Source organism: Haliaeetus albicilla, chromosome 24 (assembly GCF_947461875.1).
Source record: "Haliaeetus albicilla chromosome 24, bHalAlb1.1, whole genome shotgun sequence".
Lineage (NCBI taxonomy): Eukaryota > Metazoa > Chordata > Aves > Accipitriformes > Accipitridae > Haliaeetus > Haliaeetus albicilla.
In genome coordinates this window covers 6,049,675-6,063,439 of record NC_091506.1, presented here as the reverse complement: position 1 = coordinate 6,063,439, position 13,765 = coordinate 6,049,675, and the positions used below count along the sequence as shown (strand labels likewise).

Below are 13,765 nucleotides of genomic sequence, written 5' to 3'. Positions count from 1 at the left end.
TGAGTGCGGCAAGCTGTGCCCCCGAGATGTTTACGAGCCACCCGAATGCTTTTGCACTGGTTTTCGCCCCGGTACCCGCGGGTTTTATTTCATTATCGTTGCCAACAGGTGTCTCCACCAACGCTGCTGAATCAGCAGTGTCGTCAAAAGCGCCAATAAACCATCGTAACATATGGAATGAAATCCCTACTGCTGAGCTAATCTGGAAGGCAGTTACATGCTGGTGAACTGAGGCCCATGTAACAAAAATTGATCAATTACACAAATTAAGCATAGCCCTTTAGGAATTTATTTTATTGGTCTGGACATCTGTTGCAGTATTGTCCGAATCCAAAAATCAAATGGTGCCTTGGGTTGCCAAGTTAGGCAAGAAAATCTAGTAGCTATAAAAGTACAACTGAAAACTCCTGTATTAATATCATGTCCATCTGCTGAATGTTACATAAATATGCAGTCCTTTTATTTTCCTTGGGAATAACATTTATTTTTACTGTGCCCAGTTTGACATTCTGTGACATTCTGCTCAGTTTATTGCACAGTAACTTTAAATGTTTCTTAAAAAATGCATTTATAATGTCGTTGTTAATCTTTTTTTTCAAGTGTCTTTACCAGCTGTTTTACTTATGCTTAAACACAGGCACCATCCCTCCGCCCCAGCTTTGCAGACTTACAAACTCTCCCAAAGAAAAATAGTTTTGAAAAGAATGTAAGGCTTTAAATTTCAAATGCCCAAGACTTTTTTTTTTTTTTTTTTTTTGTGCTCTGCCCTGCACAGTGGGGCTCTGGTCTGGGCTTGGGCTGTCACCGTCCACATCCTTGTCACAAAGCAAAATTTACGGGGAAGTATTCCACCCTAGGGAAAGTTATGAAGCTCTGGAAATCGGCACCAGCTGGGGGTCTGCTGGTGTGGCACACTGCTCCTAGTCTTGCTCTTGCAGCCCAGAAGTGCTCTCCACTGCTTGAGGAGAGCTATTTCCCAGCTTCTCCATCAGGTCCTGGCACAGTTCTGCTGAGCCGGGAGGTGATGCTGTTCCACCGCGGCATCCATCCCAGCCCCAATTCGGGGCTGCACCTCCTCGGCTGGCATGCCAAGTCCACTGAGACCCACGCGGGAATCACGTTTAAGGGTGGTATCGGTCCTGGAGCAGGAACAAATACTGGAAAGCAACCCTGAGAGCAGCCTGGAAGGGTCATTGCAAGATGCATTTAAATGTCATTGAAAGTTAATGCATGCTAGGCCAGAAGTTAAGAGACGAAGAGATGTGTTTACCTTCTGAACCTGTTTGAATCTTGGCATTGAAAAAATCTAGTAGTTATAAAACTACGACTGAAAACCACGATGTTCATATCATGTCCATCTGCTGAATGTTAAATAAATATGTTGGTTGGTTGGTTATTTAAGTATGTTGGCCAACTGGCATAGTATGAAATGTTTCTAGAAATAGTTAGGGGATATTTTTTTTTTTTGGTAGGTTGAGTCCTTCCTCAGAGATAGAGGAAAATGAGGAGACACTTAGCAGGATAGGGAGGTTTTTGTTTGTGATTTTTCCAGATACACTGCTCAGAATCAGTTTTAATTAATTGAAGATAAGCTGCATACATTTTGCATATGTGCATTTTGATTCTGGTATTTCACTGGAATTGTTCCAGACGTACGTTTCAGCAGCGGAGATGAGGCTGCTGCGACTTTGCGATTTGCACAGGTGTAACTCAGATCCGTAATTTTTGCAGTGAATATCTTTAGTGGTAAGTGGTCTGGTCTTCTCTATCTGTGTGCACCTCTCATTGACATTACATGGCTGCTTCCAAGTCAGGCTAGAAGCCTTATGCACCGAACAAGGTTGCAAAAACATAGTGTCAGGTGTTTAAAATGTAATGCAGCTGATGTTGGCAGCGTTTTTATCTGCTTTCCTCCCGTCTTCTCCGTCTGAAACAGGAATGAGCGTCCTCACTTCCCAGATGCCCTACAAATTCAGATTTTTTTGGTGACACTGCTGGAGGCACAGCTTTATTTACGAGCTCTAGCCCCGTTTTGTACGAGTTTGAAGGGTCGCAGATTTGCTGTTCTGTCTGTAAGAGACCACCTTAGGTGAGGGCAGAGGAGGCAGCGTGGGGTGCTCAGCTGCAGAAAGCCCACCCAGCACCAGAGCTTCGCAGCGCCCGTTGCCGCCTTCTTAAGCTCTTCCAGTTGAGAGGGGCTAAGTGTCTCAGGAGGGGGAAATTTCATCTTCTGAATAACCTTCCTTAGATATTCTTAGGAAGACAAAAGCATTTACACGGAAGGACTCTTGAAAACCCTCTCTCAGCACCCACCCCAAATCAGAAAGCTGATTCTGATAGCTTGCAGCAACTTGCTGTTCTCACCCACGTGCGCTAGAGGTGCGGAGCCGGTGCCAAAACTCTTATCCTCTTAGCAAACGCCGAATGATTTATCACAAACAGACATGTTTGGAAAGTTTAGCAAAGAACCGCTTTTGGGAGGTTACAAGGTTAACTACCGAAGTTGTATGTAACTTGGAGCTGATGCGTGGCAATTAATCAAGAAATTACGTTCCATATCTTTTCGAGAACCCACACGGTGCGCTGTGTCTGGGGGCAACAGGCACACGCAGAGGACAAAGCGGTTCTGCTGGTCAAAATGCGAATTATTTCATATTGAACAAAAAATGAGCGCAGAAAAAAATGCTGGCAGAGGGGGGCCATGGTGTGAAATGCTCCTTGTAGCAAGCAAAAGGCCTCTAATTCTGACCAAACCTTCAGCACATGCAGAAAAAAAGAAACACTAATTGTTGCTCCCATCATGTGTGTGCTTTAAATCTACTCACAAACATCTATGTTCAAGGCAAAGGTCTTTGCTCCCATGGTCAGTAATTTGCAGCAGGGCTTTTGGCTCTTTCAGACTTTGGATAACTCAATTTGTTATCATCTTCTTTTCGCCCTTTAAATTGACATACTCAAAACCAACAGTTTTAGTCAATAAAAGCAAGAGTGGATATGTTGGGATTCCATGGATGGCAGCGATCTAGAACTGATGCACCGGCTTAACTTAATAAATTAAGACCAATTTAATGCCATCTACCAGTGCCGCTTACGCGCTTTTATCAAAATGCTGTGGAGTTTGCCTGCTGTACCTTGCACAAACGCAGCGATTCACTTTCTTCCAGGGTTCAGCGTTACCTAACCCTGCAGGCTACAATTGCTTGCCTTTGTGATTACTGATATTTAGCACTGATTTTCCCCACTCTCCCTCCACAAAAGTGTCAGCAGCTCAGCGCCGCTCAGTACCGATACGATGCTAATGATGGATCAGCGCTTTGCGCTGGATTTGTTTAATGAAGTCATAACGGCAGCCAGAAAAGTCCAAGAAGAGCCACTTTGTGGGTGTAAATCCCAACAGCTGGACCGACTTGGTTGGACTCCCGTGGGTTTAAAGCACTTTGCACCCACTGGGGATTTGTCCTTAAGTAGCTTTCCTGGGAACACTGCGAGTGTGCGAGCTGGCAGAGGGGCAGAGCCACCCGAGCACACAGCACTAACAAGCTTGAACATTGTAATTAGCAAGCCGATCATTTTCCCTCTCTGACTGACATGTGACATCTCTGAAACATTTTTCAAAAGCTTCAGATTTTGAAAGTGGTGGGTGTTCTGAATTTTTGGGACGCACCTGCGCTCACATCCACACAAACACTGATTAGATAATATGATGTGTTTGTTCAGACTATGGGTAATTTAAAAATTAAGGAGAATAATTTGTTCCAAGAAGCTATATATAATATAATATGTTATATAAAATCTATTATGCACTTATATCACATTTTATATCATATTATGCTATACTATATTAGTACTACAGTGTACAAGTATTTTGTATATAAACATACATATGTGTATAATATATGAATGTGCGTGTCTATATATGATTATTTCTCTTTCTCAGAAGTAGTAAAATATTACATATGTATGTTTAATACATTGGTTTTGGCTTTGCCCAAATATGGAACCTTTTAAATTTCTTTATTTCTTTTTCCCCTCCATTTTTTTCCAGTAGCCCAGCTGCTGAGGCAAAAATGTTATATGGCAAAATACAGATTTAGATTTTTGTGTTGTGGGTGGCTAAATTCTTGTTGCTCCCTGCCTAGTATCAGGGAAAATGGCAAATAGTTCATCTCAATGCAGGGAATTGTCCATGTAGTGCCTAAGCTATCTTCATTTGTGGAGAATAAATAATTTTCTATTTCTGAATCCCTTCTAGTCCCACACCCGCAGAAGCAGTTGGCGTACAACACCTCGAAAGCCGGGGTCGTAAAATTAACACAGACATTAGGAACCGAGTGGATTGACAGAGGAGTAAAAGTCAACTGCATTTCCCCGTAAGTAAAATGTAGTCTCATTTTGAAAGTACAAAGAGAACGAAATGTTCTAAAAAGCTCAAATGAACAGTATCTCGGCAAATAAAGTTTCTAATTAGCAGGTGGATTGCATCCCTTTTTGTGTTGTCTTTTCCTTAACAAAGGTTTAAATACTTAGAACCAAGCCTGCTCTGTTGCTGTGTATACTCAGGGATTTAAGAAGAGGTTTTAGCATTTGATAATAGGTTTTCCAATAACGTGAAGGGTAGTTTTTAGCATTTCTCTTCCAGATGAAATATTTCCTTAGTCTGTCCAAGCCTTCTGCGGTTAAAGAAAAGGCTTTTGACACTTAATAGACAATACTTCTTTCCCTTTTTTACTTGAGACAAATATATAGGCACTTTAAAAGCCACATTGTACTGCTGTAATTGAGATACTGTTCAGTTCTGACAATCACAGGAGGCCAGGTGTAATTTTGTAAATATATATATATATGTATATATATTTATTACAAGTTACATTTTCCTTATTTTTAGAGGCTTAAAGGTGTATGTTTTATTTTATGGTATTTATTCACAAAGAAGAGTTTTCTTGCCACATACACTTTTTCTCTTCCTGTTTCTCACACACATACCCAACACAGTCATTTTATTAAACAATTAACAGTGCATGATAGTGCTAAGCAAAAACCCAAGTGGATAGTGTTAATTGGAAGCGGTCAAATTCTGTAGACCATTGAAGTCAATCAGAGTAAGTAAGAAGGGCAGGATTTTAACCCAAGAGTTAAATTGTAATAACGAAGATATAATGTATATCAAATTAGGAAAAACAAATTACGTCTTTTAATCCACAAAGTGGAGTAAAAAAAATATATTTCAGAGAGCTCAATGGCAAGTGCCTCTGTTTTTACTGTGGGTCTGCTCTCAACTTCCTTGTGCTAGCTGTCTTCCTTATGATTATTTATTACTAATTATACCAGTGACTCCAGCCGTCGCTCTATGTGATCCACAAATTCTTTAAACAGCATTTTACTTTATAATGGGATTTTCCCCATGCCAATGCTATCAGCTCTGCAATAGTGTTCTCACGACTAGTGCTAGTGAATTTACACTGGCTTTCGGGAGCCGGGGAAGATGAAGGGAATTAGGGAAGCTCAGTACAACCTGGCAGGAACTGTATCTGAAAACTCATGGGTAATCTTTACCAACAGAGGTGGGATAGTAGTGCCGTATTCACAGCAATCACGGATAAGGAAGCTCTTAGATGAGGATTTACCCATTTCGAGAGCGTTTACATAAATTTAAAAAATATCCACTGAATGATCAAAACTCAGTGTTTTGTGTAAGTTGGAAGCAGACACTCGTACTTGAAGAAGTTATGTTTCTGGAGGCAGTTGTCAGAGCATGGAGAAAAGATAGTCGTGCCTCTCTTTTTCTACTTTTCAAGCCAAAACGGGGTTGCATTTTAATCATCCCTACCTGTCTTAAACAACAGCTCTGAGCTCAAAATCCTACGACGGGAAGGGAGGGTTTGCTTTGCAGAGGAATAGCCAGAAAGAGCGCACAGAGGACAAACGTTTTTGCTGTCTTTGATGTCCCCCGTCCAGGACGGAGCAGTCCTGGCCCCGGACCGAACCGGTCCGGGAGCCGGGCAGAGTTTTCCTCCTGGCAGTCCAAAGCTTTGGCCGAGCCCCTCGTGCCGGGCTGCCCGGGGAGCAGCGGGCACCGTTCCGAGGAAGGAGCCCACAGCGGTTCGTGTGGCTCAGATCCCTCCTCGCCGCAAGCAAAACCCAGATACGCTTGAGAGTGAACAAATATTCACGTTTACCCTGCTGCCTCTACGAGATGTGAACCTGTGTTTCAGCGCAGATTTGGACCCATCCCCAGAACTGTGGACCCCACCGGTCTCGTTGTCGTGTCTCTTGATGCGACTCACCGAGGCACGGGGGCATCTTCAACCCTCTTGTACCCAACACCGGGCAGTAGCCTCAATGCAACTCAAAGCCGTCAGAGTACTTCGCAGGGTTGAAAAATGTCCCAAACGCACAAGTCTAAGCACGGGTGTCCACCCCAGCACGTAGTCATCTTATAACAGGAGGGGATCTTGAGGAGCGTGAGGAGCACAGAGGTGAATATACAGGGCGTGATGGTACCGAAGATAATATCTGGATAAGTAAAATATGTAAGTGTGTCCTTAAGTACTTTGCCCCTCCCGTTCACACTTGCATTAATGCTTTAAGGCGCTCTCAGCCTACCTCTGTCTGATGCTCCAAACACTCCAGTCTGGCCTTAAACATTATTTCACCGCGCAAACCTTTTGGCCTTTTTTCCCTCTTCCTATCTGGTCACTTTTTATCAACTTAATTTCTTAATGAGTGCATAAAACTTATGCAGAGCGATGCATAAAAGTTATCAATGCATAAAATGTTATGGCACAGTCCTCAGGATAATTTATTGCATTTATAAAATTGAAGAGTCAGGCTTCTCCGGCTGGCCAGGCGAGCCTCATGTCCATGAGGAGAAGGTGGCCAAGACCCCCTGGATGTTTTGGCTGACTTTGCCTGTTGCTCCATGCAGCAGCCAAGCATCTCCGTGTTATAGAGGATACCACGCTCAGCCCTTCTGCCACCACCTAGTGCGACTGCTGCGCAGCCAATGCCGTGCAATATGAAGAAGGTGCTGGAGTCTTCCTGACGGGGACGTAGGGGTCAGCCTGCGGAGGGGACCCGGGTGTGAACAGGGACTTTTACAGAGCACTGCCTGGCAGCCGATGTCTGGCTGCCCACAGGGTAGTTTAGTCCCTTTGCTGGTCCCTGCCTACGTGAAGCGTGTTGGGTGTGATGGAGCAGGGGACTTTTGAGGGTCTCTGGTTTTTGGCACGTGCAGCATTGGAACGTTTTTGCAGCTGTTGCACTGAATCAATGTCCATTTGGGGGGCTAATTGTATCTCCCTGCTTGATTTGCAAGGCATAAAATGCTATAATGTCATGACTTTTGGGATGGGCGGCTGGAAGTTGATCTTCAGCTCAACCCGCAGCCGCAGCCAGGGCAGCTTGTGGGAGACCCAGTGAAACTCAGCAGTCCCAGGGGCTGCTGGGCTGCAGGGATTTGGGTTTGGGCTGCGATGAGCAAAGAGGCTTTGTCTCCCGCATGCCTGCCTTGCTCCCCTGGGATGGTACGGAGGCAGCCGTCTGGTGCTCTACCAGGCTTTTAGCCCGGTGGGTGCAAGGACTCAGAAAGCAGGTAGGGTGGGATCACTGCAGATTTGGGGTGTACCCCATCATGGGGGAAGGAGAGGCAGAGCTGGCAGGAGAAGGAGCACCCCAGCATCCCCTGAAGGTGTCCCAATTAAGCAGCATTACTATCCCCATTAAGCAGCAGTCGTTGCTGGTAAGTATCTTTGGACTTAAATCTTAATTCCGTGGGAGATGTCCCAATTAAGTGGATCTTGTGATTAAACACTTCCTGATTAAGTGGAGTGTACTTAACTCATTCAAATTAATAACTCATCTGAAAGAAATCAAGTTACACACAGATGGAATCTTTTTTTCCTCTCATTTGGGGATTGAGCGCACATAACAATTCCAGTTAAGTATCTGGTAAGTGATATTTTTCCTAATGTGTCTCTCGAAGTGGAAATGTTTTAGGCAATTGTGGGTTTTTTGTTGTTGGGGTTTTTTTTTTCCTAATGTCTCGAATTGTCCTGTGTATCAATAATGAAATATTGATGCTCATATCTAACATTAAGGAACCAGCAGTTTGATATTACATTGACATGCAACAGAAAGTACTGATAGGCTCAGCACTGCATACGAGATGAGGTAGGGAATTAATGCATTGGCAGTTGTCTTTGCTGGAACTGGTTAGAAGCCAACTAAAATCTGCCTAAAAGGGTTCGACAACATTAAATTGCCCAACTTGGCACCAAAGCTTTCCCAGAAGATGTGTAGTATCAATGACATGCCTAATATTTATAGTGCCATCAGTATGTGTGTTTGCAACTTTTAAGTTTTGTGCTATATTTTTTTCTCATTTATATAACAAAAATTTGTAATGAAGTTTTGTTATGTATCTAAATTTTTGCTACTTGAAGTGAACCTAAAGAAAGGCCCAGTGAGAGGCACAGTGCTGTGATTTACAGGTTGCAGTGATCAGACCAAAGATCATTTTTCCAAACAGATTGAAAAATGTCCTCTTTTCAGCAAAATCTGTTGTGCTGGAGGACTATGTGTCGTACGCCCTAATCTGCATTCTCTTGTGGTTAAAACAGATATGTAAATTAAAAAAATTATAAAATCACATGGATCTTATTCTGATCTCTGATAGTGTAAAGCCAGAATGATCATGTTGATGGTTTTGTAAGCACGGTGAGAGGCACGTAAGGAAAAGGAGTCCAATATATTTCTCGTCTGCTGCTCAAAGCATGTTTCTCGCTGAAGAAAACCAGTTATCGAGGAGATTGGGAGAGCAAGGGGGAGAGCGGGGGTCTGTGCTTGGGGGAAATAAGTGAACTGTCTGCAGTCCTATACTGGAATGTGTTTGATTTTATTACATTGCCAGAGCTAAAGTGATCTGCATCGCTCAGTGTTTCTGAACTGCTCTGGTGTTTATTGACAATTACAATAAAAAATAAAGCCGATATTTAAATCCTGCCTGCTTAGTGAAAACAGAAATATTTGGGGGGAAGTCTGAATTAGTTCCACTTTGTAACAGAGTAAATAGCAGATTTCAGCCTTCATTTAAAACAAAAGGTAAATCTCATACCCAGAATCCAGTGTGTCTCAAAAAATTATTTCCTTGGAAGTATAAATTGGGATGCCGATGAAGTTTCAGAACAAAACGCGTATTTTTATACTTTGTTCATTTCATATTTATCACTAGCTTGTTTGCTAATTTTCATTTGCAAGAGGCAATTCTTCCAGCTAACTGGCTGCCTCAATGGGCCACTGATTTCTTTGAAGTGACAGTCTGTAAATATGCATAAAAAAGAGATGCAATTAGCGTGTGTGTGGTTCAGTGCAGCCTGATTTCATTGGCAAGTTTACCCACAGTGTTGATAAGCTACATTATCTAGAAAATTGGCCGCTGAAAAACAGCACCTCTGATTGCCAGCAAAGGTTCCAGATAACAGGGTGCTGAAGAGAAATATAATTGAGGTTGAATATGTTAACCAAGGTGTCACATGCTCCTTAGAAGCGCTAATTTATCAGCATGTTGGAATTTTTATTAACATTTGGAATGCATTTCTACCACACTAATGAAGTGGAATTGGCAGTTCAGGTTTTAGTTATTGTCATTTCTGAGAAGTTAAATGTAATTTCTCGTTAGACACAGTTATGTAAATATATTTGTTCAGGGGTTGAAAAAATTATACATTTTGCAAAATACAAATATGTTGTTAAGGAGGAGTATGGCAAATCAGTCGCGGTTAAAGTCATAAAAGCCAGCCAAACGTTCGCCCTGCATTGTGCTTTCTGGAGCATCACTCATTTTTAGGGCACCTGAAGAAAATGAACTTAGCAGAGTTTTAATAAATGGTGTAGTCACTCCTTAATGTAAAAGAGGCAAGACAGAGAGATGCGGTGTGATTTGTCGGGGTATTGGTTTAAGGGGTATCGCACCGTGCTTATCTTTGCCTCTCCTTTTTTGTGTGGAAAGGGTCTGGTGCCCAGAAGGACACTGGCTTTTGTTTCCCCTGGTTTTTGACATGCGGGAAGTTGGGCTGTTTTCAGTTTCTCGGCTGTACACAAACATGCTGTGTGACATTATGCTGCGAAGTGATGAGAAAAGAAATGGGTAGAAGGGTGACAGTTCCCAAAGGCCGTGACAGACCCGGTTCAAGGCGCTTTCGGTTCCAATGCCATGCTTGTTTTCCGTAAAAAAATTTAAACTAGCGATGACAACGAGTAGCCTAAAAGTAAGGGGATACTGCTATTAGCTAAGAAGATAGTACGTGTGTACTCACTGTAAAGAAAACCTGTAAACCTGCCCGGCAGTGGCAAAAGGCAATAGGAAAGAAGCGCTACCGAAGTTTGCATGACGACTTTCAGCAGAGGCAGAGCGGGTCTGACTTGCACATCTCCCTCGTGCTATTCCACGGTTTTCCTTCCGAATTAACACCTCGAAAACCTCTAAGGGCCGCCTTTCCTTCCAGGGAAAACCCTGTCCTAAACTCTTGGTTGTTGTGCTTTCGTGGCAGGGGCATCGTGGACACGCCGCTCATCCGCTCCAAGGACCTGCGGCCGCTGGTGCGGCGCTGGCTGGCGGACATCCCCGCTGGGAGACTGGCTCGAGCCACCGACCTGCAGGCTGCCGTTGTTTATTTGGCCTCCGAAGCCTCGGATTACATGACAGGTCATAATCTGGTCATCGAGGGCGGCCAAAGCCTGTGGTAAGGGGCGTCCTCCTGCCTCCCCTCTCAGCGGTATAGGTCACACTGGAAAGTGCCTGTTAGAGTTTAGCTCAGTCCCAGTTTTGGCCTGTGCGGCTAAGTGGCCAGCTAATATGAAACGATTGTTTTTTTTCTTTTGGGTGTTGCTTTGGAGACTCATATAATAAAAAAAAAAAAAAAAAAGGATAAAAAAGCAATCTTTCATTTTCAACATTTTCATGTTTTTTCACTACGCGTTCAGATTTCTGTTAAATTAGTATTTAATGATATAAAGGCACATTTACTGCAGTGAAATTTGGCTATTACTTAGTTTAACAGGGGGCATTTTTAAAGCAATCAGTATTAGCTGGTCTGTGTAGTATATTGTTCTTAGGCAATTTTTTGTATTCAAGTTGTTCCAGTGACATCTATGAGTGGTGAAAAACAGTTGGATGTAGTGTTAAAAAAAATAAATTAGTTCATTGCATTTGAACCTGAATGTTGCCATTTTATATTTACTGGTGTTCTTAGTTTTTAACTGTGTTTATACAAACACCCACATAAATGCCCCTGAAAGAAAAGTACTGCACTTAACAGAGAATCATGGTTGGTAATTATAATGGCTCTAATCCAAAGCCCATTGAGGTAAGTGGAGACTGCTCATATACTTTAAGTTAAACCCATGTATAAATGTTGATACAACTGGGTCTTTGTTTTCCTTGATAGGCAGATGTAAGCAAAGGTCGTCTTCCAAATATTTTTTTTTCTCCCGTAAAAATCTGAAGACAAGTCTTGGGTGTAAATCAAGGCCAGCTCAAACGGTACCAATACAGTTCTGTTGGCTGAAGAGCTCATTTCGGCAATAGCGCTGGGTTCATTGCTTATAGGCAATAAAACGTGGTACAATAACACCACCGTTTCGATAACGCTCTGAATTTATACAGACTTCCATCCTGAGGGCCTTTAAGCATAACCTAAGGAGAATTTACGGGAAGGAATTCACTTGCAAATCCTCATGTCATTTGTTTTGCATTTGGCAGCTCTTTGTTACCATAACATAAATAATTGTGGATGAATGTCATTACTTTGATTAAGTGCTACAAGTCCATACATTGGCTAGCCATTATTGTGGTGAATTGCTATAATGGCTTCAGACTTGACATTCACCGCCACGTCGTAAGGTATGCATCTCGCTGACGTACTATCATCGTTATCATGGATAAAGTGCAAGAAGATACTTGTCTTCATTAAATTTTCTATTAGACCATTGATAATTAATACATATCTCATGTTTCATCTCGAGTCTTTTTTCTGGGGAGTGTTGCTGTTAAGCGACTCAAGGCTAGAGCTTTTTGGCTTGAAATCCCTGCCTTGTGTGCATGATCTAATTTATTGACAATGCTCTGCAAACTCACAGGCTTAAGGAGAGCTCAATTTTGGATAAATCTTCAAGAAAAACAATTAAGGATTTAAACGTTTTATTATTTTTCTGGGCTCACAAAACCTTTTCTCTCCTAGCTCCCACACTTGCATCATTTTGTGTCATGCTCTGGAGGGCTCGGTGGAGTTCTCACATCCCTCTGGCTGGCTTTTCACCCAGAGGTTAATGTGCAAACATTGGTGAACTCATCAGGAGCTCTTCCAAGGGATCCTAGAGGGGCTTGTATACTATCGCTTGGACTGCTGGTGAACAGTTTGTTGCAGCTCCTACCTAAAGTGTAAAATAACAAACTTGAGCTAATTTGAAACATGAACTGCAGTTGGCACTGGAACTGTAACCAATGTTCTCGCTTTCTCGGTAGAAAGACAAAGAGCTGAACAGGCTGCTGAGGCTGAACTCCCTTTCCCTGTCTGGAGATGGTTGCAGGTTAGCACCAAAGGCACTGGCAGGGCGTTGCAGGAAGCTGAAGTTCATTGCCCTGGTGCCGGGTGTTTTTGGGAAGAAGATTTTCAGCCAGTAAGTGTCATGCTGTGACTTTCACAAGCTTCCAAATTAACTTTAAAAACAAAACCCAGACAGAAAGAAAAAAACCCAGACTTTAAAAAAAAAAAAAAAATCAAAATGATCTCTTAGCTAAGCAGCCTCCGGTGTTTGGACTAGAGCTTGTCTCGCTCCGATCTGTCTGCCCCCAGGCTCTGCCTTTGAAGGGCTGAGCAGGCAGAGCAGAGAGGAGCGAGTTTCCCTGCACAGGTTGACGTTGGGCTTGGACCCTGTTTGGAGACACGGCCCTGCGTCCACGCGGACCCTGGCTCTGCCTCTTGTTGGCCCAGAGCGGCTGGTGGAAGAGGCCGTCTCTCACTCTGTGGTACAGCAGGGCTCAAAACTAAGCAGCCCGAGGGAGTCCAGCCACTCGGTGCCAAGTCCCCGGGGCGACGGGCAAACGCCCTCATGGCACTTTTGGTTTGCATGGCATCCTCCCTTGGGCCAAAGAAAGGGATCCTGGAGGAGAGCAGGTGTCGGGAGGGAAATGCATCTCCCCACACATGTGTGAGCCGGCCTGTCTCCTCCTCGGGACAGAGTTTCACCTCTGTCCTCCACCTGCCTGTACCCAGGGCTCCATCCCTTCACGACCCCCATCCCTTCACGACCCCCATCCCTTCACGACCTCCATCCCTTCACAGGCTCCGGCAACGACATTGTGGCTCTTCACCGTCTCCCCTGTAATTTCTTGGGGGAAAAAGCTGATTTCCACTCCAAGGCAGGGCTCACCACGCAGCGGTGCTTCTGTCTGATAGGACCAAACTTTGCCTTCGGGCTGGGATCTGGTGGCAGCTCCCCGGGGAACGGGGCTCCCCGCCGGGTGCAGGATTGCACCCTGCCTTGGGCAGAGGGGGACGTTCATTGCTGCAGTCGCGGGGTCTTTTCTGGCAACGCAGCCCTAAAACGAGTGGAAGTGGCGATTTCCCTTTATAAGGGGAAAGCAAAGCTCGGAGGGATGCAAGAAAACCCTTTTTTTCCCCCTCTTAGCACAGAAGACCTGAGGGAAGAAAAAAAAAAAATTTTTTTTGGAAAAAAGCACCTTTCTGAGGAATGCGGCTGTAGCTGC

At 43.7% G+C, this 13,765-nt stretch overlaps 1 protein-coding gene across 1 annotated transcript in view; it reads left to right on the top strand.

The window, feature by feature from the left end:
* LOC104316123 (uncharacterized) overlaps positions 1 to 11,211 on the top strand; it is a 32,276-nt gene extending 21,065 nt beyond the window's left edge. The window contains exons 11-12 of the mRNA XM_069769915.1: positions 4,253 to 4,370; positions 10,548 to 11,211. Of these exons, the coding sequence (XP_069626016.1) occupies positions 4,253 to 4,370; positions 10,548 to 10,743 (314 nt within the window). The 3' untranslated portion in view covers positions 10,744 to 11,211. The remainder of the gene's footprint in view (positions 1 to 4,252; positions 4,371 to 10,547) is intronic.
* Positions 11,212 to 13,765: the final 2,554 nt, after the last annotated feature.